Here is a 23,830-nt window from a genome sequence, read left to right as displayed (position 1 = left end):
GGTCACCCAACCAAGCCGCTACCCCCGATGGCGATGCCGACCGCCACTCTAGCAAAATTCGCCACCGTGCAATCAGAGAAGCGAAGGCCACGACATCGGCTTTCCTCCTCTCCATGAGCTCCGGCTTCTCTGAAACCCCAAATATCGCCACCAAAGGGTCTGGATCCATCTCCTCCTCCACTAACTTGGCTAAGACCGCGAACAATCCCGCCCAGAATCTTCCCAATTTTTCGCAACCCCAAAACATGTGCGTGTGATTTGCTGGCCCCCGCCCACACCTCTCGCACTCATCTGCGACCTCCTGAAAGAACCCACTCATTCTCACCCGAGTCATATGCACCCTATGCATCATCTTTGGTATAAAGATCGGGAGAGCTTGAAAGATAAACAAGAACCTCAGCAGAATATTCATTTTCACCACTTGGACCCTCCCTGCCAGCATTAAGTGCAGTGTATCCCACCTCTTAAGATCCTCTCTAGCCTCCTCCACCAGCTTCGTTAAGTTGGAGCTACGCCCATTCCCTCGCTGCCTGAATCGCCAAATAACTAAACTTATCCCTCGCTACCGTAAATGGCATCTCCCCTAAATTAGCCCGCTGTGCCAGCTCATTCACCGGGAATCAATTAGAGGTAAATGTGACTGGTCTGATTATTAAGTTTGCTGACGACACAAAGGTTGGTGGAATTGCGGATAGCAATGAGGACTGTCAGAGGATACAGCAGGATTTAGAGCGTTTGGAGACTTGGGCGGAGAGATGGCAGGTGGAGTTTAATCCGGACAAATGTGAGGTAATGCATTTTGGAAGGTCTAATGCAGGTAGGGAATATACAGTGAATGGTAGAACCATCAAGAGTATTGACAGTTAGAGAGATCTAGGTGTACAGGTCCACAGGTCACTGAAAGGAGCAACACAGGTGGAGAAGGTGGTCAAGAAGGCATACGGCATGCTTGCCTTCATTGGCCGGGGCATTGAGTATAAGAATTGGCAAGTCATGTTGCAGCTGTATAGAACCTTAGTTAGGCCACAGAGTATAGTGTTCAATTCTAGTCGCCACACTACCAGAAGGATGTGGAAGCTTTAGAGGGGGTGCAGAAGAGATTTACCAGGATTTACCTGGTATGAAGGGCATTAGCTATGAGGAGAGGTTGAATAAACTCGGTTTGTTCTCACTGGAATGACGGAGGTTGAGGGGCGACCTGATAGAGGTCTACAAAATTGAGTGGCATAGACAGAGTGGATACTCAGAGGCTTTTTCCCAGGGTAGAGGGGTCAATTACTAGGGGCCATAGGTTTAAGGGGCAAGGTTTAGAGGAGATGTGCGAGGCATGATTTTTTACACAGAGGGTAGTAGGTGTCTGGAACTCGCTGCTGGAGGAGGTGGTGGAAGCAGGAACGATAGTGACGTTTAAGAGGCATTTTGACAAATACGTAAATAGGATGGGAATAGAGGGATACAGGCCCCAGAAGTGTAGAATATTTTAGTTTAGACAGGCAGCATGGTTGACACAGGCTTGGAGGGCCGAAGGGCCTGTTCCTGTGCTGTACTTTTATTTGTTCTCTTTTTTTCTTTGAATACCTTGCTTTTCCCTACATTCAGCTTGTACCTTGAGAACCCTCCAAACCTCCCCAGCAGGCCCATAATCCTTCCCATACTCTCCAATGGATCCGAAACATACAGCAAGAGGTCATCGACATAGAGCGACACCCGATGCTCCCTCTGTCTACTCATAATCCCCCACCACTCTGTCGACCCCCTGAGAGGCATCGCCAATGGCTCTATGGCCAGGGCAAAGAGCAGCGGCGACAGTGGGCACCCCTGCCTCATAACCCTGTGTAAGTCAAAGCTTTGTGAGTATTAAGGGCCAGGGTTTAGAGAACCCTGAAGTGTATCATGGAGTTCACCTGACCCATAACTTTGAATAGATTTTGTTTATGGGGAGCACAAGGGCCCACTTTACAGGTGTGGTGCAACAGAGAGCTAAAAGTATTTTTTAAACAAAAAACAATGTTTATTCTATGAATCCCATTAACATTTTAAAACACACAGTAAACATCTTAGCAAGCATCAACTAAAATACTCCCTCCCAAGAGTACAGTACTTTATAAGTAACCCTGAATCTCTCCTTACAACAGCCATGAGACAAATACCCTCTTTAACAAAGATCAGGTTTAAATTCTCTACTGAGAGCAGTTATCACTTTGAAATCCTCAAATGATCTGGAGACAGTCTTTAGATTGCAGAGAAAGATCCCTATATAGCTGCTTTGGGTGGCGCAGTGGATAGCACTGCTGCCTCACTGCGCCGAAGTCCCAGGTTTGATCCCGGCTCTGGGTCACTGTCCGTGTGTAGTTTGCACATTCTCCACGTGTTTGCGTGGGTTTAGCCCCCATAATCCAAAGATGTGCATGGTAGCTGGATTGGCCATGCTAAACTGCCCCATAATTGGAAAAATTGAATTGGGTACTCTAAATTTATAATTTAAAAAAAAAAATTCTTGTACAGCTGCTTGCTTTTCCTGCTCTGAAAACAAAACTAAAAATCAGACACCAGATTTTGTTCAAAACGAAAGTAAAAGCAGACAGACAGCCCAACTCCACCCACTCTCTGACATCACTGCAGCCATCTGACAAACACCCATTTCTTAAAGGTACTGACAGTAAGCTCATATCATTCGTCCTCCCCCTTGCCCTCGCCGTCACATACAGCTACCGTATCCATGCCACAACTCTCGGCCCAAACCTTCCCGAAACCTCAAACAAGTACCGCCACTCCACCCGATCAAATGCCTTCTCCGCGTCTATGGATACTACCGCCTCCACTGTGCACGGTTTCTAATATTTACTGGATATGACACTCCCAAAAATTGGCAAGAAGATATTGTGATTATTGAACTGAGCCATTTGGATTGGAAAGGTACCAAGCTTTATCAAGATAATGGGATAGATTATATAATTGCCGTCTGAAGTTAAGCAACATGAATGGGAGAGGGAAATTTGCTATTTTTCTTATCCACAGTGCTATCCAGTAAGTTCTACTGGGAAGTATATGTTTAGCATTAAATGAGAATCCGACTCGCCACTTAAATTATCAGATCAGTGAGATATCCCTATTTTCGCTGACACCTGGGAAACCCGAGCACAATTCATAATTGGGGAGAAAGGAGAGGTTATCTTGGTTTACAGGAATACTGCTTTGGGACTGCAGTATTTATCAGGAATTCTTATCCATGTTTTATATTCTTCAATGTACGATTTGTTACCTGTGGTTTGTATGTATGTAAAATATTGATACTGTATTTAAAAACTAACTGAAGGGATAGAGGTGAGATGTTCTTGATACTTGGAGTGAACCAAATTGTTTTAGACTGTGGGGTGTTTTCAGGAGGGGAGAAGAGGGGGAAAATCTATGCATCAGATATTGTGATCTGGACTAAGCTGCTTGAAAAGAGATTCAATAATAACTTCCAAAAAAGAATTGGGAGGGGCGCCCTGTTGTGAAGTCTACCTGATGGCAAGCCTGGGTGCTTTGATTTTTGTAGATTAAAAGGGGCCCAGATTGCTTTACTGGAAAGAAAGGTGCAAGGTGTCTACACTTGGAGACAATGGCAGCAGCCTCTGATACAGCAATCCATCTGTAGGTGGATTGAGTCTTCAGAGTCCTGGAAAAATGTTGAGAATGTCAGGTTTTAAACAGTTGTACTTTAAACTGTCCATTTAGTTCAAAGCAAAACAGAGTTGGGATCTCAAGGATGGATAATCAGCAGTTCTACTTGGATACAGGGCCCATGTGATTTATGTTGCCATGGAAATGGGCTTTAAGAGGGGAAGGGTTTTGAAGATATCTCTGAAAATTCTCAGACACTGTTAATCCACCAAGACCTGGGCAAGGGTGAGGAGCTTTATGCAGCAAGACTCTATGGTTCACCGCACTGGAATGTGTCTGCGAGCTCTCATTTCATTGGAAAGACCAAATTTGTGAAGAAGTAAAACAAACCTGGAAGATTTACCCAGCTTTCGTTCAAGGGAGGAGAAGTATCTAGGATAACTCGCACCATGAAAGATTGTTCTGTGGGTAAATGTTTCCAGGCTACAAAAGGAAAATACTGGAAGTAGACCGTCGGGACAAGAATCATTTTAGACTCGTTCTGGGAAAATTGAATCATAGAATTTACAGTGCAGAATGGCTACTAAAGAACAATGTAATGTAAATCTGAGGGTGTTATTGTTGTGGAAACAGTTCTGTTCTAGTTATCTACAAAACTAGTTTACTTTTATAGTGTTTTTAGCCTGTTACAGTCAATGTCTTAAAAGTGAAATCTTTTCATAAGTTCAGAATTTTTATAAATTATCGGTCTCTATGTGGAACGTAACATATAGTTCATTATCTGCTGGTGCCTCATTGTGAGCCCTTTTCCTGGCAGTTTTTACCAGTGGTGGTTTGCCCAAGCCTTCCCCTCTTAGTGGCAGGTTGAAGTGGCAAGACCTGAGTCTACCTCAGCCAGAACAGAAATATAACCTCTGTTGCAAAACCACAAGCTACCCTTCGAGCAAACTGCTTATCGATTATACAAATGGCAGTTTAAAATTTCAGCTCATTGTTTATTGAATGTGATCATTCGCAATTTTGTCACTTGGTAGTACAGATCTTGATTATTACTGAAAGGAGCAGCATGTTGCCAAAGTTTTTTGTTTTGCACTCATTAGGACAATTGCGAGAATGCCAATTTCAAAAGGTCACAACAGTTTATAACAAGATATGGAGTGCTGACTGATTGCCAAGTCGGCTCTGATTGAATGAAGCATTGCCGTGGTAAAAGCAACAGGGAACCTGCAGAAAATTCCAAGAAAGGATCAGGCTTAAATCTATTCATTTTGTTTGTAGAAAATAAGTCCCTGCGTATGAATGCATGTCACTTCTTGCAAGAATAAATGAGCTATGTTACGAGCTCGACTGATTATCCTCAATTTGTTGTTAGTGTGGCTCTTAGAGCTCTCAGGATTGTTCAGCAAGTGTTACCCAATTGTGGAATCGAATCTAGCAGCAGATGTTTTGTTTGGGCTGTCTGTACTCAACCTGTTACAAATCAGCTCATCATTGGGATGTATAACCTACGTACCTGGCATCATAATGGCATTTACGCAAAGACCTTGTCTCTGCAAACAAAAGAAATGCATTCAAGCCATGCACCCTTTTTGAATTAGCAGCAGGAGCCTGTGGTTACCCGTTTCTTTCTTCATGGCAATCGGTGGACTTGCCAACCAATCAGCACCACCCCCTTCCTCTTTCCTGGTATGTTTGTTGTGGTTGTTTGAAATTTGGTATTCTTGACTTTGTCCTAATGAGTGTAAGACGAAAAGCTTGACAGCATGTCTCTTTTCAACGGCTCACTTGGCTAGACAGCCGGTTCGTGATGCAGAGCAAGGCTGAGGTTATTCATGAAGGCCTGCCGTCTCAACCTTGCCCCTCGCCTGAAGTGTGGTGATCCTCAGGTTAAATCACCATCAGTCAGTTCTTCCCCTCAAAAGGGGAAAGCAACCTATGGTCATCTGGGACTATGGCGACTTAACCGTACCTTTTCAACAATAATCTGCAAATTCCTGATTCTGTAAATTTATCCAGATATACTTTGCGTCAGGCATTGTCAAACTGCGGGGTGCGACCCGCGGGTGGGTCGCGGGCAGGTGTCGGGAAGGTCGCGGAGCTCCCGATGGCGCAAATCCACCCGCAGCAGCCGACTTTTAATAATGATGGCTGTGGGCAGCACGGTGGCCTAGTGGTTAGCACAACCGCCTCACGGCGCTGAGGTCCCAGGTTCGATTCCGGCTCTGGGTCACTGTCCGTGTGGAGTTTGCACGTTCTCCCCGTGTTTGCGTGGGTTTCGCCCCCACAACTCAAAAATGTGCAGAGTAGGTGGATTGGCCACGCTAAATTGCCCCTTAATTGGAAAAAATAATTGGGTAATCTAAATTTTAAAAAAATATATATAATAATGATGGCTGTGACGGCCTTCAAAATGACCCGGAACACATCAAAAAGTTTGGCCACACTGCGCATGCATGCCCGATCATTGATACGCATGCGCAAAACTATGCGCATGCGCACCGATGATTGGGCACGCATGCGCATAGCGGCCACATTTTTAAAAATGTGGTCACAGCCTTTTTTTTCCAAGTTTGGAGGGCCAAAGGGACCCAAAACCATTTCCTCCATTTTTGTCAGCAACAAACAAGGTAAGAGAAAATGGTGAGTTGCGCAGGTCGCTCGGCTGGGGGTCGCGCAGGTCGGCCAGCGTGGGTCGCGCAGGTCGGCCGGCGTGGGTCGCGCAGGTCGGCCGGCGTGGGTCGCGCAGGTTGGCCGGTTGGTAAAAATACGTCCCCGGAAAAAAGTTTGAAAAACACTGCTTTACATTATATTCACAATAGAAATTTACAGAATGTATGCTAGATACTGCATCACAGTGCATCAAAAATTATTAAATTAATGTTGCAGCTGGATTTCCGAGAAATAGTCTTGAAGTTTTATCACCAGAGATTCCTGCAGAAAGAGATCGAGGGAATTGTATTACATCATTACAACTTCACCCCAAAGGCTGGGCTGCATTAATTAGGTGCACAAGCAACACTGATGACCAAGAGGTGAGTGGATTATATTTGACGTTTAACTATAAGGTGGTTAGTTTCACTGTATACATGATCATTTAGGTGCTGGCTGAGTACGTTTTAGTTTCGAACCATGACACAGATTCTCTGTCCCCTGATGGTTTAGCAAATTAATCTAGCGAGTTGCTTAACCATAAAGGGCCGGGTAGGCAAGGTTTTGATCTCTAGTCCGTGTGTAGTTACCTGATTCTGTGGACATGCAACAATCTGTCTCTGCCTCTTTGGTGGAAGGAGAAATTTTCCAGGAGTGCTGCTATGGTTTGTCATCCATAGGTGTGAGTAGACAACAGATGAAGACTAATCGAACTTGGCTGTGGTGTCTTCCAAAATTGGAGCACAAGTCTTCATTACTGTTGCCGGGATATTGTTGGGGTCCATAGCCGTTGCGGTATCTAGTGCCTTCAGCTGTTTCTTGATATCATGTGGGGTGAATCGTATTGGCTGAAGACTGACATCTGTGATGCTGGGGACCTCCGGAGGAGACCGAGATGGATCATCCACTCGGCAATTGTGGCTGTAGATTGTTGTGAATGTCTTTTGTATTGATGTGCTGGGCTCCTCCATAATTGAGGATGGGGATAATTGTGGAGCCTCCTCCTCCTCCAGTGAGTTGTTTAATTATCCACCACCATTCACGGCTGGACTACAGAGCTAAGATCTGATGCGTTCGTTTTGGAATCACTTAGCACTGTCTATTACTTACTGCTTATGCTGTTTGTCACACAAGTAGTCCTGTGTTGTAGCTTCACCAGGTTGACACCTCATTTTTCGGTGTGCCTGATGTTGCTCCTTGCATGCTCTCCTGCCCTCTTCATTGAACCAGGGTTGATCCCCTGGCTTGGTGGTAGTGGTAGAGTGGGGGATATGCCGGGCCATGTGGTTGCAGATTGTGGTTGAATACAATTCTGCTGCTGCTGATGATGGCCCACAGCATCTCATGGATGCCCAGTCTTGAGTTGCGAGATCTGTTCATCTGTTCCATTTAGCTTGGTGGTAGTGCTACAAGGACTGCGGGGTGGTCGCTTCTAGCGATACTGTCATGGACAGATGCAGTTGCAGCAGGCAGATTAGTGAGGATGAGGTCAAGTATGTTGTTCCCTCTTGTTTTTCCCTCACCACCTGCTGCAGTCCCAGTCTAGCAGCTATTGTCCTTTAGGCCTCGCACATGGAGCAAGATGAACAAACCAAGGCTTTGAGTTCTCCTGCCATGACCTACCTTTTAAATTAAAGCTTTGGAAGATGCTTGATATTAGATTAAATCCAATTCTCTGTAGCCCTTCCTTGCTTGTCCTCTTACTACCAATTGGAGCCCTTACAGATTATAAATCACAAAAAGTATTTTCAAATGATAAATTATGAAAGTTGTAAGACTTACTGATCTTGTCCACTGCTTACCAATCAGCTCTACTCCATAGCCTCAGTTGCAGCAGGACAAGACCCCTCGCTGAAGATGTAAAAGTTACAAATCAAGGAGAAAAAGCAAAGAGCTCCTCTTCCCGCTCTGCACTGAATCCCTACTCTACTTCAAATTCCCAAGTTTGAAGCTCACTCCGGATGTGGCGTCTCTCCCACTGCTCGTGTGCAAAGCTCACTGAGTGCGCTTTGAAGATCTTTACTTAAATAGAGTTGAGATTGTCTGAGCTGACTCACGCTCCAGTTGAGCTTCAAATTATGTAATCAACACCTTGCCTGCTAATCAGGCTTCAGGAGATTGACAGATAACTGCCACTCAGCTATTTGGGGCAGCTCCTTATTAACCCTTTAACTGGACAACTAAATTTATAGAAAAGGAATAGACTTACCAATTTAATCCCCACTCTGCTTCAAATTCTGAGTTTGCGGTGTGACTCTCTCTCTATACGTGCTGTTCATGATACACTCTGCCTCGCAGGCTCCAGTGTCCCCAGCTGCCACTCCAGCTTCGAAACCCAGGCTTCCAGGAACTGCAGATGGAGACACTACTTGTACACATGCTGGCCCCGAGCATTGGAAATATGCCCGGCTTCCCAAATGGAGCAGGAGGAGCAAACCACGGCTTTGAGCTCTCCTGCAAGACTTTCCCCTTTTGGATTAAACATTTAAAGGACTCTTAAAATCAGATATATCAAGTACTTTAGGGTCCTTTTTCCTTAAACCATAAAATAAAGACTTTACAAACTGTACGTGATAATTGTAGAAGTACTCACTATCTGTACTCTCCCAATCAGCAACCTTTACTTGCCCGAAAGGGAAAATGCTGGAAAATCTCAGCAACCTTTACTTGCCCCATGTCACTTTTGAATCCTGGCGTCACTTTAGGAGCTCCGCTTCTGGATTGAGTGAAGTGAGCTTGGCTGTTCTTTTCAAAGCTTTCCCACTGCTCTGGTCAGCTGCTGCTCACCTGATTCGTTTGCTCTGAACCCCAGTGCTCTGTCGTGCAAGAGTTTTTAAAGTCCCTCTTTTCCCTTATGTTCCAAATTCTCCAAGTCCTTACTTTCATTTTAAAGAGCAGAAGTACTCACCATTCCTCACCAGTCAAGGGAAAAGAAAGGGCTGCTCACTTCCTCCCTCTTTTACTTAACTCCCTGTTTCACAAAACTCCAGATGCACTTTGATGCAACAAGACAGCACTCCATGGAATGGTCAGTTTCTCACTGGCAGACACTGCCGTATGAAGATATGAATTGATGGCCACTTTCTTTATTGGTTAGTATTACATCTGGTACAACCCGTGCCAGTCCTTCAGAAATGGAAATGTTTAAATTCAATAGCAAAGAATGAGCTGTTTAGAATTATAGTTCCTAATACACCATAAACCATATTTTAGGTGGTCTAATGGAGCTTACACCAGATGTCACTGAACATTTTTCAAATATACTCCTTTAGGAAGGGTGACGGTGATAAAATGCGATGAACGTATCTGAACTAAATCTATATTCCCCAGTTACACATCTAACTGTGCTAAGATCTGTTAAGCCAGAAGTATTTGCAATGCCTATTGGTTTGCAAAAGGTCGTTCTCCTAACCTTGTTTGCTCTTAGGAGAACCAACTTCTCCAACCTAACCCTAACCCCAACTTAACCTTTTAGTTAAATTCCCAATCTGAAGAAAGGTCCTTGACCTGAAATGTTAACACTTTCTCTCTCTCTCCACTAATGCTGAGAGACCTGAGTATTTCGGCATATTTTGTTTTTATTCCCCACTAGCTGCACAAATTCTTGATGTACGCCCAGTGAGCAAAGTTCCATTTATGAAATATCTATTTCACTTACTATTACAAGTGAAGAGGGCATACTAGTAAAGCACATGCCTCCACCACGCTGATAACATGTTTACAATTATGCAGCTCTCTCTTGGGATTTTACCCTGCCTGATTGCTCTATAAACCGGCAAGCTGAAAAACAAATATTATTATTCAGAGTTTCCGTCACACTAAAGCGGTTTTGGACCAATTCATATCCAACAGCCTGCTCTGAGTTTGACAACTGTGACAAATTCTACCATCGCTGGACAATCCACAACACACTAAAAGAATCAACAAATTGCTAGTACAGCAGTTAAAGTATTGCTGAACAAAAACCGTGCTGTCGATGTTTTTCATCTTATATTCATCAGGCCAGGTGCAAGAATGCCAAATTTCAACGGCAGCGGCATTCTATACCCCAGAAGAGGGTGCTGATAGGTTGGCAAATCCTGTGCTATGGACATGTTCCTTTTGCTTGCAGAAGACCAGTCCCTGAACATGAATAAATGAGTGGCATGGTGGCACAATGGTTAGCACTGCTGCTTCACAGCACCAGAGACCCAGGTTCGCTTCCGACCTCGGGTGACTGTGTGGGGTTTGCACATTCTTGCCCATGCCTGTGTGGGTTTCCTCTGGATGTTCCGGTTTCCTCCCACAGTCCAACCCACAGCCTGGTGGGTGTTCTTTTGCAGGGCTGGTGCAGACGCGATGGGCCTCCTGCATTGCAGGATTCTATGATATGTAGCTTCTCGCAAATGTGAATCAGCCACATCATGCAGTGGCTATGTGAGTGGTATTTTCCACAAACAGGTTGCAGCCGTCAGTCCAAAAACCCATCACACAAGAGCAACGTCACACATGGATTTCCATGCCGGTGTGATGCAACGTACATAGGCTGTACATCACAACTATTGACTGATCGAATCAAACAGCATGGTCCTTAAGTTGTTGGCAATGGGCATAGTAAACTACTCAACCAACCGGCGTTTGCAAAACCCAAAACAAAATGTCCACTGTTTGATGTAATTCTGCAATTTGCTGAACATTCCTGAGTGTACTATTAACAACCAATTCAAGGTAATCCGTTGAACTTGTAACATGTCTCATTTATGCTTGCTAGAAGTGACCTATATTCATACGCCTGGGTCCTATTCTCTGCAAACAAAAGGAATATGTTCAAGCCTTGTGCTGTTTTTTTAATTACCTGGGAGCTTGCAGTTCCCCATTGCTTTCTCCATGGCAATGGTTGATCAATTAGTTGACTTTTCAACAAGTCAGCACTCTTTTCTCATCTGGTATCAATTGTGATCATTTGAAATTCTGTATTCATAGAATCACAGAATAATACAGTGCAGAAGAGGCTCTTTGGCCCATCAATTCTGTACCAATGCATGAAAGAAACCTGACCTACCTACCTAATTTAATTTGCTAGCACTTGGCCCATAGCCTTGAATGTTATGACGTGCCAAGTGCTCATCCAGGTACTTTTTAAGGATGTGAGGCATCCCACCTCTACCACCTTCCCAGGCAGTGCATTCCAAACCGTCACCACCCTCTGGTAAAAAGGTTTTTCCTCAAATCCCCCTAAACCTCCTGTCATAGAACAGTACAGCACAGAACAGGCCCTTTGGCCCTCGATGTTGTGCCGAGCATTGTCCGAAACCAAGATCAAGCTATCCCACTCCCTGTCATTCTTGCGTGCTTCATGTGCCTATCCAATAACCGCTTGAAAGTTCCCAAAGTGTCCGACTCCACTATCACAGCAGGCAGTCCATTCCACACCCTAACCACTCTCTGAGTAAAGAACCTACCTCGGATATCCCTCCTATATCTCCCACCCTGATCTTATAGTTATGCCCCCTTGTAACAGCTACATCCACCCGAGGAAATAGTCTCTGAACGTCCACTCTATCTATCCCCCTCATCATCTTATAAACCTCTATTAAGTCGCCTCTCATCCTCCTCCGCTCCAAAGAGAAAAGCCCTAGCTCCCTCAACCTTTCCTCATAAGACCTATCCTGCAAACCAGGCAGCATCCTGGTAAATCACCTTTGCACCCTTTCCAATGCTTCCACATCCTTCCTATAATGAGGTGACCAGAACTGCACACAATACTCCTAATGTGGTCTCACCAGGGTCATGTATAGTTGCAGCATAACCCCACGGTTCTTAAACTCAAGCCCCCTGTAAATAAATGCTAACACTATAAGCCTTCTTCATGGCTCTATCCACTTGAGTGGCAACCTTCAGAGATCTGGGGGCATGAACTTCAAGATCTCTGTTCCTTCATGTTCCTCAGAACCTTGCGGTTGACCACGTAATCCGCATTCAAATTTTTTCTACCAAAATGAATCACCTCGCCCTTATCAGGGTTAAACTCCGTCTGCTATTTTTCGGCCCAGCTCTGTATCCTATCAATGTCTCTTTGCAGCCTACAACAGCCCTCCACCTCATCCACGACTCCACCAATCTTGGTGTCATCGGCAAATTTACTGATCCACCCTTCAGCCCCCTCCTCCAAGTCATTGATAAAAATCACAAATAGCAGAGGACCCAGCACTGATCCCTGTGGTACACCGCTGGTAACTGGTCTCCAGTCTGAAAATTTTCCATCCACCATCACCCTCTGTCTTCTATGTGATAGCCAGTTATTTATCCAATTGGCCAAATTTCCCTCTATCCCACACCTCCTTACTTTCTTCATGAGCCGACCATGGGGAACCTTACCAAACGCCTCACTAAAATCCATGTGTATGACATCAACTGTTCTACCTTCAGCTACACACTTAGTTACCTCCTCGAAGAATTCAATCAAATTTGTGAGGCAAGACTTACCCTTCACAAATCCGTGTTGACTATCCCAGATTAAGCTGCATCTTTCCAAATGGTCATAAATCCTATCCTTCAGGACCTTTTCCATTAACTTACTGACCACCGAAGTAAGACTAACCGGCCTATAATTACCAGGGTCATTCCTATTCCCTTTCTTGAACAGAGGAACAACATTTGCCACTCTCCAGCCCTCTGGCACTATTCCCGCGGCCAGTGAGGACCCAAAGATCAAAGGCTCTGCAATCTCATCCCTTGCCTCCCAAAGAATCCTTGGATATATCCCATCTAGCCCAGGGGATTTGTCGACCCTCAGGTTTTTCAAAATTGCTAATACATCCTTCCTCAGAACATCTACCTGCTCCAGCCTACCTGCCTGTATCACACACACATCCTCAAAAACATGGCCCCTCTCCTTGGTGAATGCTGAAGAAAAGTATTCATTCAACGCCTCGCCTATTTCTTCTGACTCCATGCACAAGTTCCCACTACTGTCCTTGACCGGCACTACCCTCCCCTGGTCAGTCTTTTATTTCTCACATAAGAGTAAAAGCCTTGGGGTTTTCCTTGATCTGACCAGCCAAGGACTTCTTATGCCCCCTCCTAGCTTTCCTAAGCCCTTTTTTTAGCTCATTCCTTGCTACCTTGTAACCCTCAAGCGACCCAACTGAACCTTGTTTTCTCATCCTTACATACTTTCCTATTTCTAACTTCGGCCCATATTACCTCAGTAGGCAGATCCCCTTCGAACTGCCTTTTTGCAGCCGTTAAACTATCCTTGATTAACAATGCTATTCCTCCACCTCTTTTATCACCTTCCCTACTCTTACTGAAACATCTATACCTTGGAACTTCCAACAACCATTCCTGTCCCTGTTCTAACCATGTCTCTGTAATGGCCACAACATCTTAGTCCCAAGTACCAATCCATGCTCCAAGTTCACCTACCTTATTCCGGATGCTCCTTGCATTGAAGTAGACACACTTCAACCCACCTTTCTGTTTGCCGGTACACTCCTGCGACCTTGATACCCTCCTCAGTACCTCACTATTCTCAACACTGGCTTCTGGACTACAGCTCTTTTTCTCAGCCCCCTGACAAATTAGTTTAAAACCCCCCCGAAGAGCTGTAGCCAAATTTCCCTCCCAGGATATTGGTGCCCCTTTGTTTCAGGTGCAAACCGTCCTGTCTGTACAGGTCCCACCTTCCCAGAATGTGCTCCAGTTATCCATGTACCTGAAACCCTCCCTCCTACACCATCCATGTTAGTGCTCTTTGGGGGGGTTTAAACTAATTCAGCAGGGGCATGGGAACCTGGATTGTAGTTTTGGGGTACGGGAGATTGAGAGTACAGAGGTCAGGAGCACAGATTTGACTTCGCAGGAGAGTGCCAGTGTTTAGGTAGGTGGTTTGAAGTGTGTCTACTTCAATGCCAGGAGTATACGAAATAAGGTAGGGGAACTGGCAGCATGGGTTGGTACCTGGGACTTCGATGTTGTGGCCATTTCAGAGACATGGATAGAGCAGGGACAGGAATGGTTGTTGCAGGTTCCGGGGTTTAGGTGTTTTAGTAAGCTCAGAGAAGGGGGCAAAAGAGGGGGAGGTGTGGCGCTGCTAAGTCAAGGACAGTATTATGGTGGCGGAAAAGATGCTAGATGGAGACTCTTCTTCCGAGGTAGTATGGGCTGAGGTTAGAAACAGGAAAGGAGAGGTCACCCTGTTGGGAGTTTCCTATAGGCCAGCTAATAGTTCTAGGGATGTAGAGGAAAGGATGGCGAAGATGATTCTGGAAAAGAGCAAAAGTAACAGGGTAGTTGTTATGGGAGACTTTAACTTTCCAAATATTGACTGGAAAAGATATAGTTCGAGTACATTAGCTGGGTCGTTCTTTGTACAATGTGTGCAGGGGGGTTTCCTGACACAATATGTTGACAGGCCAGCAAGAGGCGAGGCCACTTTGGTTTTGGGTAATGCACCAGGCCAGGTGTTAGATCTGGAGGTAGGTGAGCACTTTGGAAACAGTGACCACAATTCGGTGACCTTTACGTTAGTGATGGAAAGGAATAAGTATATCCCGCAGGGCAAGAGTTATAGTTGGGGAAAGGGCAATTATGATGCCATTAGACATGACTTAGGATGTGTAGGTTGGAGAAGTAGGCTGCAAGGGTTGGGCACACGGGATATGTGGAGCTTGTTCAAGGAACAGCTATTGCGTGTTCTTGATAAGTACGTACCGGTTCAGGCAGGGAGGAAGGGGTAGAGCGAGGGAACCGTGGTTATCAAAGAAGTGGAATCTCTTGTTAAGAGGAAGAAGGAGGCCTATGTGAAGATGAGGCGTGAAGTTTCAGTTGGGGCGCTTGATAGTTACAAGGAAGCGAGGAAGGATCTAAAGAGAGAGCTAAGACGAGCAAGGAGGGGACATGAGAAGTCTTTGGCAGGTAGGATCAAGGAAAACCCAAAAGCTTTCTATAGGTATGTCAGGAATAAAAGAATGACTAGGGTAAGAGTAGGGCCAGTCAAGGACAGTGGTGGGAAGTTGTATGTGGAGGCTGAGGAGATAAGCGAGATACTAAATGAATACTTTTCGTCAGTATTAACTCAGGAAAAAGATAATGTTGTGGAGGAGAATGCTGAGACCCAGGCTATTAGAATAGATGGCATTGAGGTGCGTAGGGAAGAAGTGTTGGCAATTCTGGACAAGGTGAAAATAGATGTCCCCGGGGCCTGATGGGATTTATCCTAGGATTCTCTGGGAAGCCAGGGAAGAGATTGCTGAGCCTTTGGCTTTGATTTTTAGGTCATCATTGGCTACAGGAATAGTGCCAGAGGACTGGAGGGTAGCAAATGTGGTCCCTTTGTTCAATGAAAAAATGAAATGAAAATCGCTTATTGGCACGAGTAGGCTTCAATGAAGTTTACTGTGAAAGCCCCTCGTCCCCACATCCGGCGCCTGTCCGGGGAGGCTGATACGGTGAATCGAACCGTGCAGCTGGCCTGCGTGGTCTGCTTTAAAGCCAGCGATTTAGCCCAGTGAGCTAAATCAGCCCCTTGAAATGAAAATTGCTTATTGTCACGAGTAGGCTTCAATGAAGTTACTGTGAAAAGCCCCTAGTCGCCACATTCCGGCGCCTGTCCGGGGAGGCTGGTACGGAATCGAACCGTGCTGCTGGCCTGCTTGGTCTGCTTTAAAAGCCAGCGATTTAGCCGAGTGAGCTAAACCTCCCCTAAGAGGTTTCAAGAAGGGGAGTAGAGATAACCCCGGTAACTATAGGCCGGTGAGCCTCACGTCTGTTGTGGGTAAAGTCTTGGAGAGGATTATAAGAGATATGATTTATAATCATCTAGATAGGAATAATATGATTAGGGATAGTCAGCATGGTTTTGTGAAGGGTAGGTCATGCTCACAAACCTTATCGAGTTCTTTGAGAAGGTGACTGAACAGGTAGACGAGGGTAGAGCAGTTGATGTGGTGTATATGGATTTCAGTAAAGCGTTTGATAAGGTTCCCCACGGTCGGCTATTGCAGAAAATACGGAGGCTGGGGATTGAGGGTGATTTAGAGATGTGGATCAGAAATTGGCTAGTTGAAAGAAGACAGAGGGTGGTGGTTGATGGCAAAATGTTCAGAATGGAGTTCAGTTACGTGGCGTACCACAAGGATCTGTTCTGGGGCCGTTGCTGTTTGTCATTTTTATAAATGACCTAGAGGAGGGCACAGAAGGTTGGGTGAGTAAATTTGCAGACGACACTAAAGTCGATGGAGTTGTAGACAGTGTGGAAGGATGTTGCAGGTTACAGAGGGACCATAGATAAGCTGCAGAGCTGGGCTGAGAGGGTGGCAAATGGAGTTTAATGTAGAGAAGTGTGAGGTGATTCACTTTGGAAAGAAAAACAGAATGCGGAATATTTGGCTAATGGTAAAATTCTTGACAGTGTGGATGAGCAGAGGGATCTCGTGCCCATGTACATAGATCCCTGAAAGTTGCCACCCAGGTTGATAGGGTTGTGAAGAAGGCTTATGGTGTGTTGGCCTTTATTGGTAGAGGGATTGAGTTCCGGAGCCATGAGGTCATGTTGCAGCTGTACAAAACTCTGGTACGGCCGCATTGGAGTATTGCGTACAGTTCTGGTCGCCTCATTATAGGAAGGACGTGGAAGCTTTGGAACGGGTGCAGAGGAGATTTACCAGGATGTTGCCTGGTATGGAGGGAAAATCTTATGAGGAAAGGCTGATGGACTTGAGGTTGTTTTCGTTAGAGAGAAGAAGGTTAAGAGGTGACTTAATAGAGGCATACAAAATGATCAGAGGGTTAGATAGGGTGGACAGTGAGAGCCTCTCCCGCGGATGGAGGTGGCTAGCACGAGGGGACATAGCCTTAAATTGAGGGGTAATAGATTTAGGACAGATGTCAGAGGTAGGTTTTTTTACGCAAAGAGTGGTGAGGCCGTGGAATGCCCTACCTGCAACAGTAGTGAACTCGCCAACATTGAGGGCATTTAAAAGTTTATTGGATAAGCATATGGATGATAATGGCATAGTGTAGGTTCGATGGCCTTCAGTTTTTGACTTTCCATGTCGGTGCAACATCGTGGGCCGAAGGGCCTGTACTGCGCTGTATCGTTCTATGTTCTATCCCTGCAGCCACGTGTTTATCTGCACTCTCTCCCTGTTCCTCAACTCGCTAGCATGTGGCACCGGCAACAAACCAGAGATGACAACATGGTTTGTCCTGGCTCTCAGCTTCCACCCTAGTTCCCTAAATTTGTGTTTTAAATCCCCGTCCCTTCTCTTACCTATGTCATTGGTACCGATGTGTACCACGACTTGACTGTTCCCCCTCCCCCTTAAGGATTCTGAAAACATGGTCCGAGACATCACGGACCCTGGCACCCGGGAGGCAACATACCGTCCGTGAGTCTCTGCTGCCACAGATCTGTCTATCTGTCCCTCTGATTATCGAGTCCCCAATAACTATTGCTCTCCTGCTCTCCCCCCTTCCCTTCTGAGCCACAGGGACGGACTCAGTGCTGGAGATCCGTTCACCGTGGCTTACCCCAGGTAGGTCCCCCCCCCCCCCCCCCCCAACAGAATCCAAAACGGTATACTTGTTACTGAGGGGAACGACCACAGAGGATCCCAGTACTGACTGCTTCCTCCCAGCCCCTCTCACCATCACCCATCTGTCTTGATTCTTCGGAGTAACTACACCCTGAAGCTACTATCTATGATCACCTCTGTCTCCCGAATGATCCGAAGTTCCTCCAGCTCCTGTTCCCTAATGCGTTTCTGAGGAGCTGGAGATGGGTGCACTTCTCACAGGTGAAATCAGCAGGGACACTGACGGCGTCCCTCACCTTGAACTTGTGTCCACTCATAACTGACCTTTCAACTAAGGGGGAACAGCTGTTCCCTATCCACCCTGTCCATGACACTCATAATCTTGTACACCTCAATAAGGTCACCCCTCTGTCTTCTCTGCTCCAGCGAAAACAACCCAAGCCTATCCAACCCCTCTTCATAATTTAAATGTTCATCCAGGCACCATCCTGGTGAATTTCCCCTGCACCCCCTCCAGTGCAATCACATCCTTCCCATAATGTGGTGACCAGAATTGCACACACTACTCCAGCTGTGGCCTCACCATAGTTCTGTAGAACCCCAACATGAGCTCTCTGCTTTTGTAATCTATGCCCCGATTGATAAAGCGAATGTCCCATATGCCTTTTCACCACCATATTAACCTGCCCTTCTCCCAAAAACATACCTTCGGTGAATTGGACATTCTGAATTCTCCCTCTGAAATGAAATGAAAATCGCTTATTGTCACGAGTAGGCTCCATGAAGTTACTGTGAAAAGTCCCTCGTCGCCACATTCTGGCGCCTGTTCGGGGAGGCTGGTACGGAATTGAACCGTGCTGCTGGCCTGCCTCGGTCTGCTTTAAAAGCCAGCGATTTAGCCCAATGTGCTAAACCAGCCCAACAGGCGCCGGAGTGTGGTGGCCTGGGGGATTTTCACAGTTACTTCATTAGTGTTAATGTAAGCCTACTTGTGACAATAAAGATTATTATTATTAAAAATAACAGTTTGCCTGCACTTGGTATTCTATCAAATAAGCGGAGCAATGCAACAGACACCAAGGTTCGGTCTTGAATGACATCACGCCGTTTTCATCAACAAGTAACACGAGTAGCCTTCTAGTTTCTAAGTTATCAGAAATCTCTCAACAATCTCCTGTTTAAAGACATAAATGATGTTGAAATGAATCAATCACTATTTAAAAAACAACATCCCCAGGCTGGTTCAGGGTGAATAATGGATGCACCCGAGAGAATTTAAACAGGAATGAAGTGACCTTCTACATGTGAGGACAGTTTGATAGCTTTTCAAAAACTTGTGCATCTCCATATAAATAAGATAAAAAGCACAAGGTGTTGGTCCTGTTTATGCAAATAGGTGATGTATTGGTCATTTCCACGTGCTGAGTGAAGCATTGATTCAGTCTGGGAGGAATATCTGCACCCTGGTCTTTAGAGCACTGCTATAGTTTTCAGAAAGATTTGGGTGTTTTAGAAACTGAAAGGACTATCTTGAAAAGCCATTGGTTTTAAATCAGCATTGGTAAACTAAACTATAACTGTTGATGGTGTAAAGTTCTGATGTATGGAGCTAATGAACTGTAAATTAATTTCAAAGATAATTTGGGAAGGGTTGACATATAAATACTTAATGAAGCAATAACCTTTGCTTTGATGTCTTAACTACTATATTGGATGTAAAGACCATTAATGCATGGAAAATCCTTGGTTTCTGCTGGAAACTGATTTCTTTGGTAGTGGCATTTACTTGTAAGCTAACTTATTTTGTCTGTTAAAGTTCTATATTTTAACAAATCTCTCGCACCCTATTTTAGTTTCCTACTGCAAGTTCGTACTATTCCCATGGATTGTAAAATGTTTAATTGTGTGGGAAAATGTTCTTTGTTTAGTTTGTGAATGTCCTGCTGCTTTAAAGGTGTGTACTTGTATGATCCCTGTGTAGACTGATAATTTCTGATAAGAAAGAAAGCATGACAAGTATCCACCGGGTTACACAGTGATTAGCACTGCTTGCCTCACAGCTCCAGGGACCTGGGTCGGCATGGTGACACAGTGGTTAGCCTGCTGCCTCAGCACCAGGACCGGGTCAGCATGGCGGCACAGTGGTTAGCACTGCTGCTTCACAGCTCCAGGGACCTGGGTCAGCACGGTGACACAGTGGTTTGCACTGCTGCCTCACAGCTCCAGGGACCTGGGTCAGCATGGTGACACAGTGGTTAGCACTGCTGCGTCACAGCGCTAGGAACCCGGGTCGGCATGGTGACAGTGGTTAGCACTGCTGTTTCACAGCGCCAGGGACCCGGGTCGGCATGGTGACAGTGGTTAGCACTGCTGCTTCACAGCTCCAGGGACCTGGGTCAGCACGGTGACAGTGGTTAGCACTGCTGCCTCACAGCGCCAGGGACCCGGGTCAGCAATGGTGACGTGATTAGCACTGCTGCCTCACAGCTCCCGGGTTCAATTCCTGTGTGATTATCTGTGCGGAGTTTGCCCTTTCTCCCCGTGTCTGCACGGGTTTCCTCCGGTTTCCTCCCACACCACACAAGTGCAGGTTAGATAGATTGGCCATGCTAAATTGTCCCTTAATGTCCAAAGATGTGCAGGTTAGGGGGGTTATGGTGTTAGAGGGATAGGTTGGAGACGTGAGCTTAGGTAGGGTGCTCTTTCAAGAGGGTTGGTGCAGACTCAATGGGCTGAATGGCCATATTCTGCACTGTAGGAATTCCATGGTTCTATATAAGATGTCAACTGTAACAAAAGTCCTCTGTTAAGAATCACCATCTTAGTGCGCAACTTTAAACCACAACATAGCTGCCCCCCCCCCCCACGCCCTTTATTTCAGCATAAATGAAAAATCATAGGTCCAAAATTATTCTTAATTCCCGGTGGTTAGGGTGGCACGGTGGTGCAGTGGTTAGCACTGCTGCATCACGGCGCCGAGGTCCCAGGTTCGATCCCGGCTCTGAGTCACTGTCCGTGTGGAGTTTGCACATTCTCCCCATGTCTGCGTGGGTTTCACCCACACAACCCAAAGATGTGCAGGTTAGGTGGATTGTCCATGCTAAATTGCCCCTTAATTGGAAAAAATGAATTGGGTACTCTAAATAAAAAATAAAAAAATCTCGGTGGTTTACTTCTGCTGTTCTCCTTTCTCAACCTGGTAACTTCTAACCCCAGAACTGTCATTCACTGTGAAAGTATTACTGGAGATAGTCTCTCTCTAGCACAAACCAGGCAAATCTTTCAGCTTTGTTTTAATCCCTCATGACTTTGGTCTTTACAATCGGAGTATGAACTTCCACCCACGTTCTGCCGCATTGAACCAAAGAGACCTTTGACCTGTAGTTCTCTCTCCTGGACCTCAGCAGACAAAGCTATCTGTGATGTTCAGTCATATTTTGGGGGGGTCTGTAACCTGATGCCACATTACAGAGGCTTTCCTTTTAATCTCGAGCCCATCATCTTGGCAATATGAATCACATGGACCTTGTATTCAGGTAGAGATATTGATTAGTTATTCTTGAGAGCTAAACGGATAAATTTAAGGCACAACTGTTTATAGCCTGACATTCCAAAGTTCCAGAGAGTGTTGTGGACTCTATCCACTGTTTGCACCCAGGTTTGCTGTTAAACCCAAGCAGACTTTAGAACAGGTCGCATGATCTCATTTTTATCTTAAATCTCGATGTAACAACTATTAATTGAAAATCTGTCAAATAGCAGTATCATTTAGTAGTTTACTATCTGAGTAATACCTTATAAAGTACCATACTTTTGTTTAAACTTCTGAAGGAGGTTGTAATGCCCTGGAGCAGATCAGTAATCTCTCATGGTTTTGTTTTCACTAGTGGACTTGCATTATGAATTCCAAGATGGACACCAGTCGGGCATCCTCTCCTCGTTGCTCTCTTTGCCTCACGCATTACATTGAAGAAGCTAATGTGGGTCGTGGTTATATTAAAGAACTTTGCTTCAGTCCAGATGGCCGACTGATTTGTTCTCTTTTGGCTATGGAATCCGCTTGTTGGGTTTTGACAGCCAGTGCAATGAACTGGTGGATTGCTTACCCAAAGAAGCCACAGCACTGCAGGAAATCCGAACTATTTACTCGCATAGTGATGTTGTGCTTACAACCAAGTTTTCACCAACTCATTGTCAGCTTGCCTCTGGGTGCCTTAGTGGACAAGTTTACCTGTACCAGCCAAAGTTCTAAGTCATCTGAATTACTTTCAAGAAGAGCTGAACACCAAGCAAAAGCCAATTGTTTAATAATTAGAGCTGATCAAATTAGTGATTAATGTTTAAGGTATTTGATGTCAAGATTCAAATCCAAATTCATCCTGGTTTTCATTGCAATACAATAAACCAGTAACTCTCAATGTGTGCATCTACAAAACGCCGAAGCTGTTTCTTTTCGACAGTTTGCTGCTTACAAGAATGTCCTTCATCTGCACCCAAAATTAATAGCACATATAGTAATGTTAAATGATATCTACAGTTCGATATTAAATCTGTTAGCTTGCTTTGTACATATTTTGAAAAATGCCGTTCAGCTGGTGAAAAATCAAATGAGTTGAAGACATTTTTTGATCCATCAGAAGCATTACGTTTGACCCTGTTTAAGCCTGTTTTTTGTTAAATGCAATATTAACAAAGTATTAGTTAAATTTTTTAAATAAATATTTAGTGTAACAGTGGAAGTAATTATTTAAACTTAGATGCAAATGTACATTGTAATTTGTAAAATTAAAACCATAATTTGTCAATATTGTATTGGAACACCCAAAGGGTGCATGAATCTAATATCATATACTGATAGAAAATTCAGATGGCTACTGAGTATCAGTAACATTGTAATCAAGCAATTGGCATGATCCAAATTTCATCATTTAAATTTTCCTAATTTTAACACTAAACTGTAATTCCAACATGTGACTGTTAATGAATTGGACTGTGATGTGTATATATAGCACATGGCATAAAACCAGTGCTTTTACTGTTAGTAAGCTTTCTGTACTTATAACACTGAGTTGTAATTCTCAAATGGTGTAATGACAATGTAATTATAGGGACATATAAAACCCCAAACGTTGTTTTCTAATGACATCACGTGGACCATGTACAGTTTTACTGGTTGTCTGAGGAAGATAAATGGAATATAGTCAACTGATGTTTGTACTAGTAATCCCCTGCTTACAATTAATGTAGGATCCACCGAGAGTCAATATTTTTTAATGATCTAGTTATTTGGGCAGCACGGTAGCATAGTGGTTAGCACAGTGCTTCAAAGCTCCAGAGTCCCAGGATCACTGTCTGCGTGGAGTCTGCACGTTCTCTCCGTGTCTGCGTGGGTTCCTCCGGGTGCTCCGGTTTCCACCCACAGTCCAAAGATGTGCAGGTTAGGTGGATTGGCCATCAAAAAAAAACGTTAATGGGGCTTACTGGGTACGGGGATAGGGTAAAGACGTGGACTTGAGTAGGGTGCTCTTTATAAGGGCCGGTGCACTCGATGGTCTGAATGGCCTACTTCTGTACTGTAAATTCTATGATTTGAGTTAAGTAATTTGATGCAGCACCAGAATTTGCATGATCAGATGTTAATTGGGTCACATTGAACTATGAGGGAAACTAAAGTCCTCGTCCAACAGCTCCCACGTGAAAGAATCTTCCCCTACCACTCTCCCAATGAACATCAATGGTGCGATCCTAGAAAATGTGGACCATTGGACCATTTTTCCACATGATGGGAGCTTCCTGTTCATGAAGGCAGACACACCCGGTCAAATTCATCATTGATTTCAATGTGCCAGCTCAGCCTTTGGTCGGCTGAGGAAACAAATTTTTGTTTCCAGGATCTCAAAGCAGAGATTTACTGGGCAACAGTGACCTCACATTCCGGTATGCTTCAGTGTCGTGGATGGCCGACATCAGGCACCTCAAAGCTTTGGAGAAATATCGCCAGTGGTGCTGTTGCCAGATCCTCCAAATTCAGAACCAACTTAGCCAGCATTGTGGTG

General features: G+C 44.9%; 1 protein-coding gene across 1 annotated transcript in view; it reads left to right on the top strand.

The window, feature by feature from the left end:
• The window catches only part of wdr32 (WD repeat domain 32), a 105,284-nt gene extending 82,305 nt beyond the window's left edge, over positions 1-22,979 (top strand). The window contains 3 exon segments of the mRNA XM_038792912.1: positions 6,493-6,638; positions 21,662-21,812; positions 21,815-22,979. Of these exon segments, the coding sequence (XP_038648840.1) occupies positions 6,493-6,638; positions 21,662-21,812; positions 21,815-22,026 (509 nt within the window). The 3' untranslated portion in view covers positions 22,027-22,979.
• The last annotated feature ends 851 nt before the right edge of the window (positions 22,980-23,830 follow it).

The sequence above is a fragment of the Scyliorhinus canicula genome, chromosome 3, assembly GCF_902713615.1.
Source record: "Scyliorhinus canicula chromosome 3, sScyCan1.1, whole genome shotgun sequence".
Lineage (NCBI taxonomy): Eukaryota > Metazoa > Chordata > Chondrichthyes > Carcharhiniformes > Scyliorhinidae > Scyliorhinus > Scyliorhinus canicula.
This window is presented reverse-complemented; position numbering and strand designations above follow the sequence as displayed.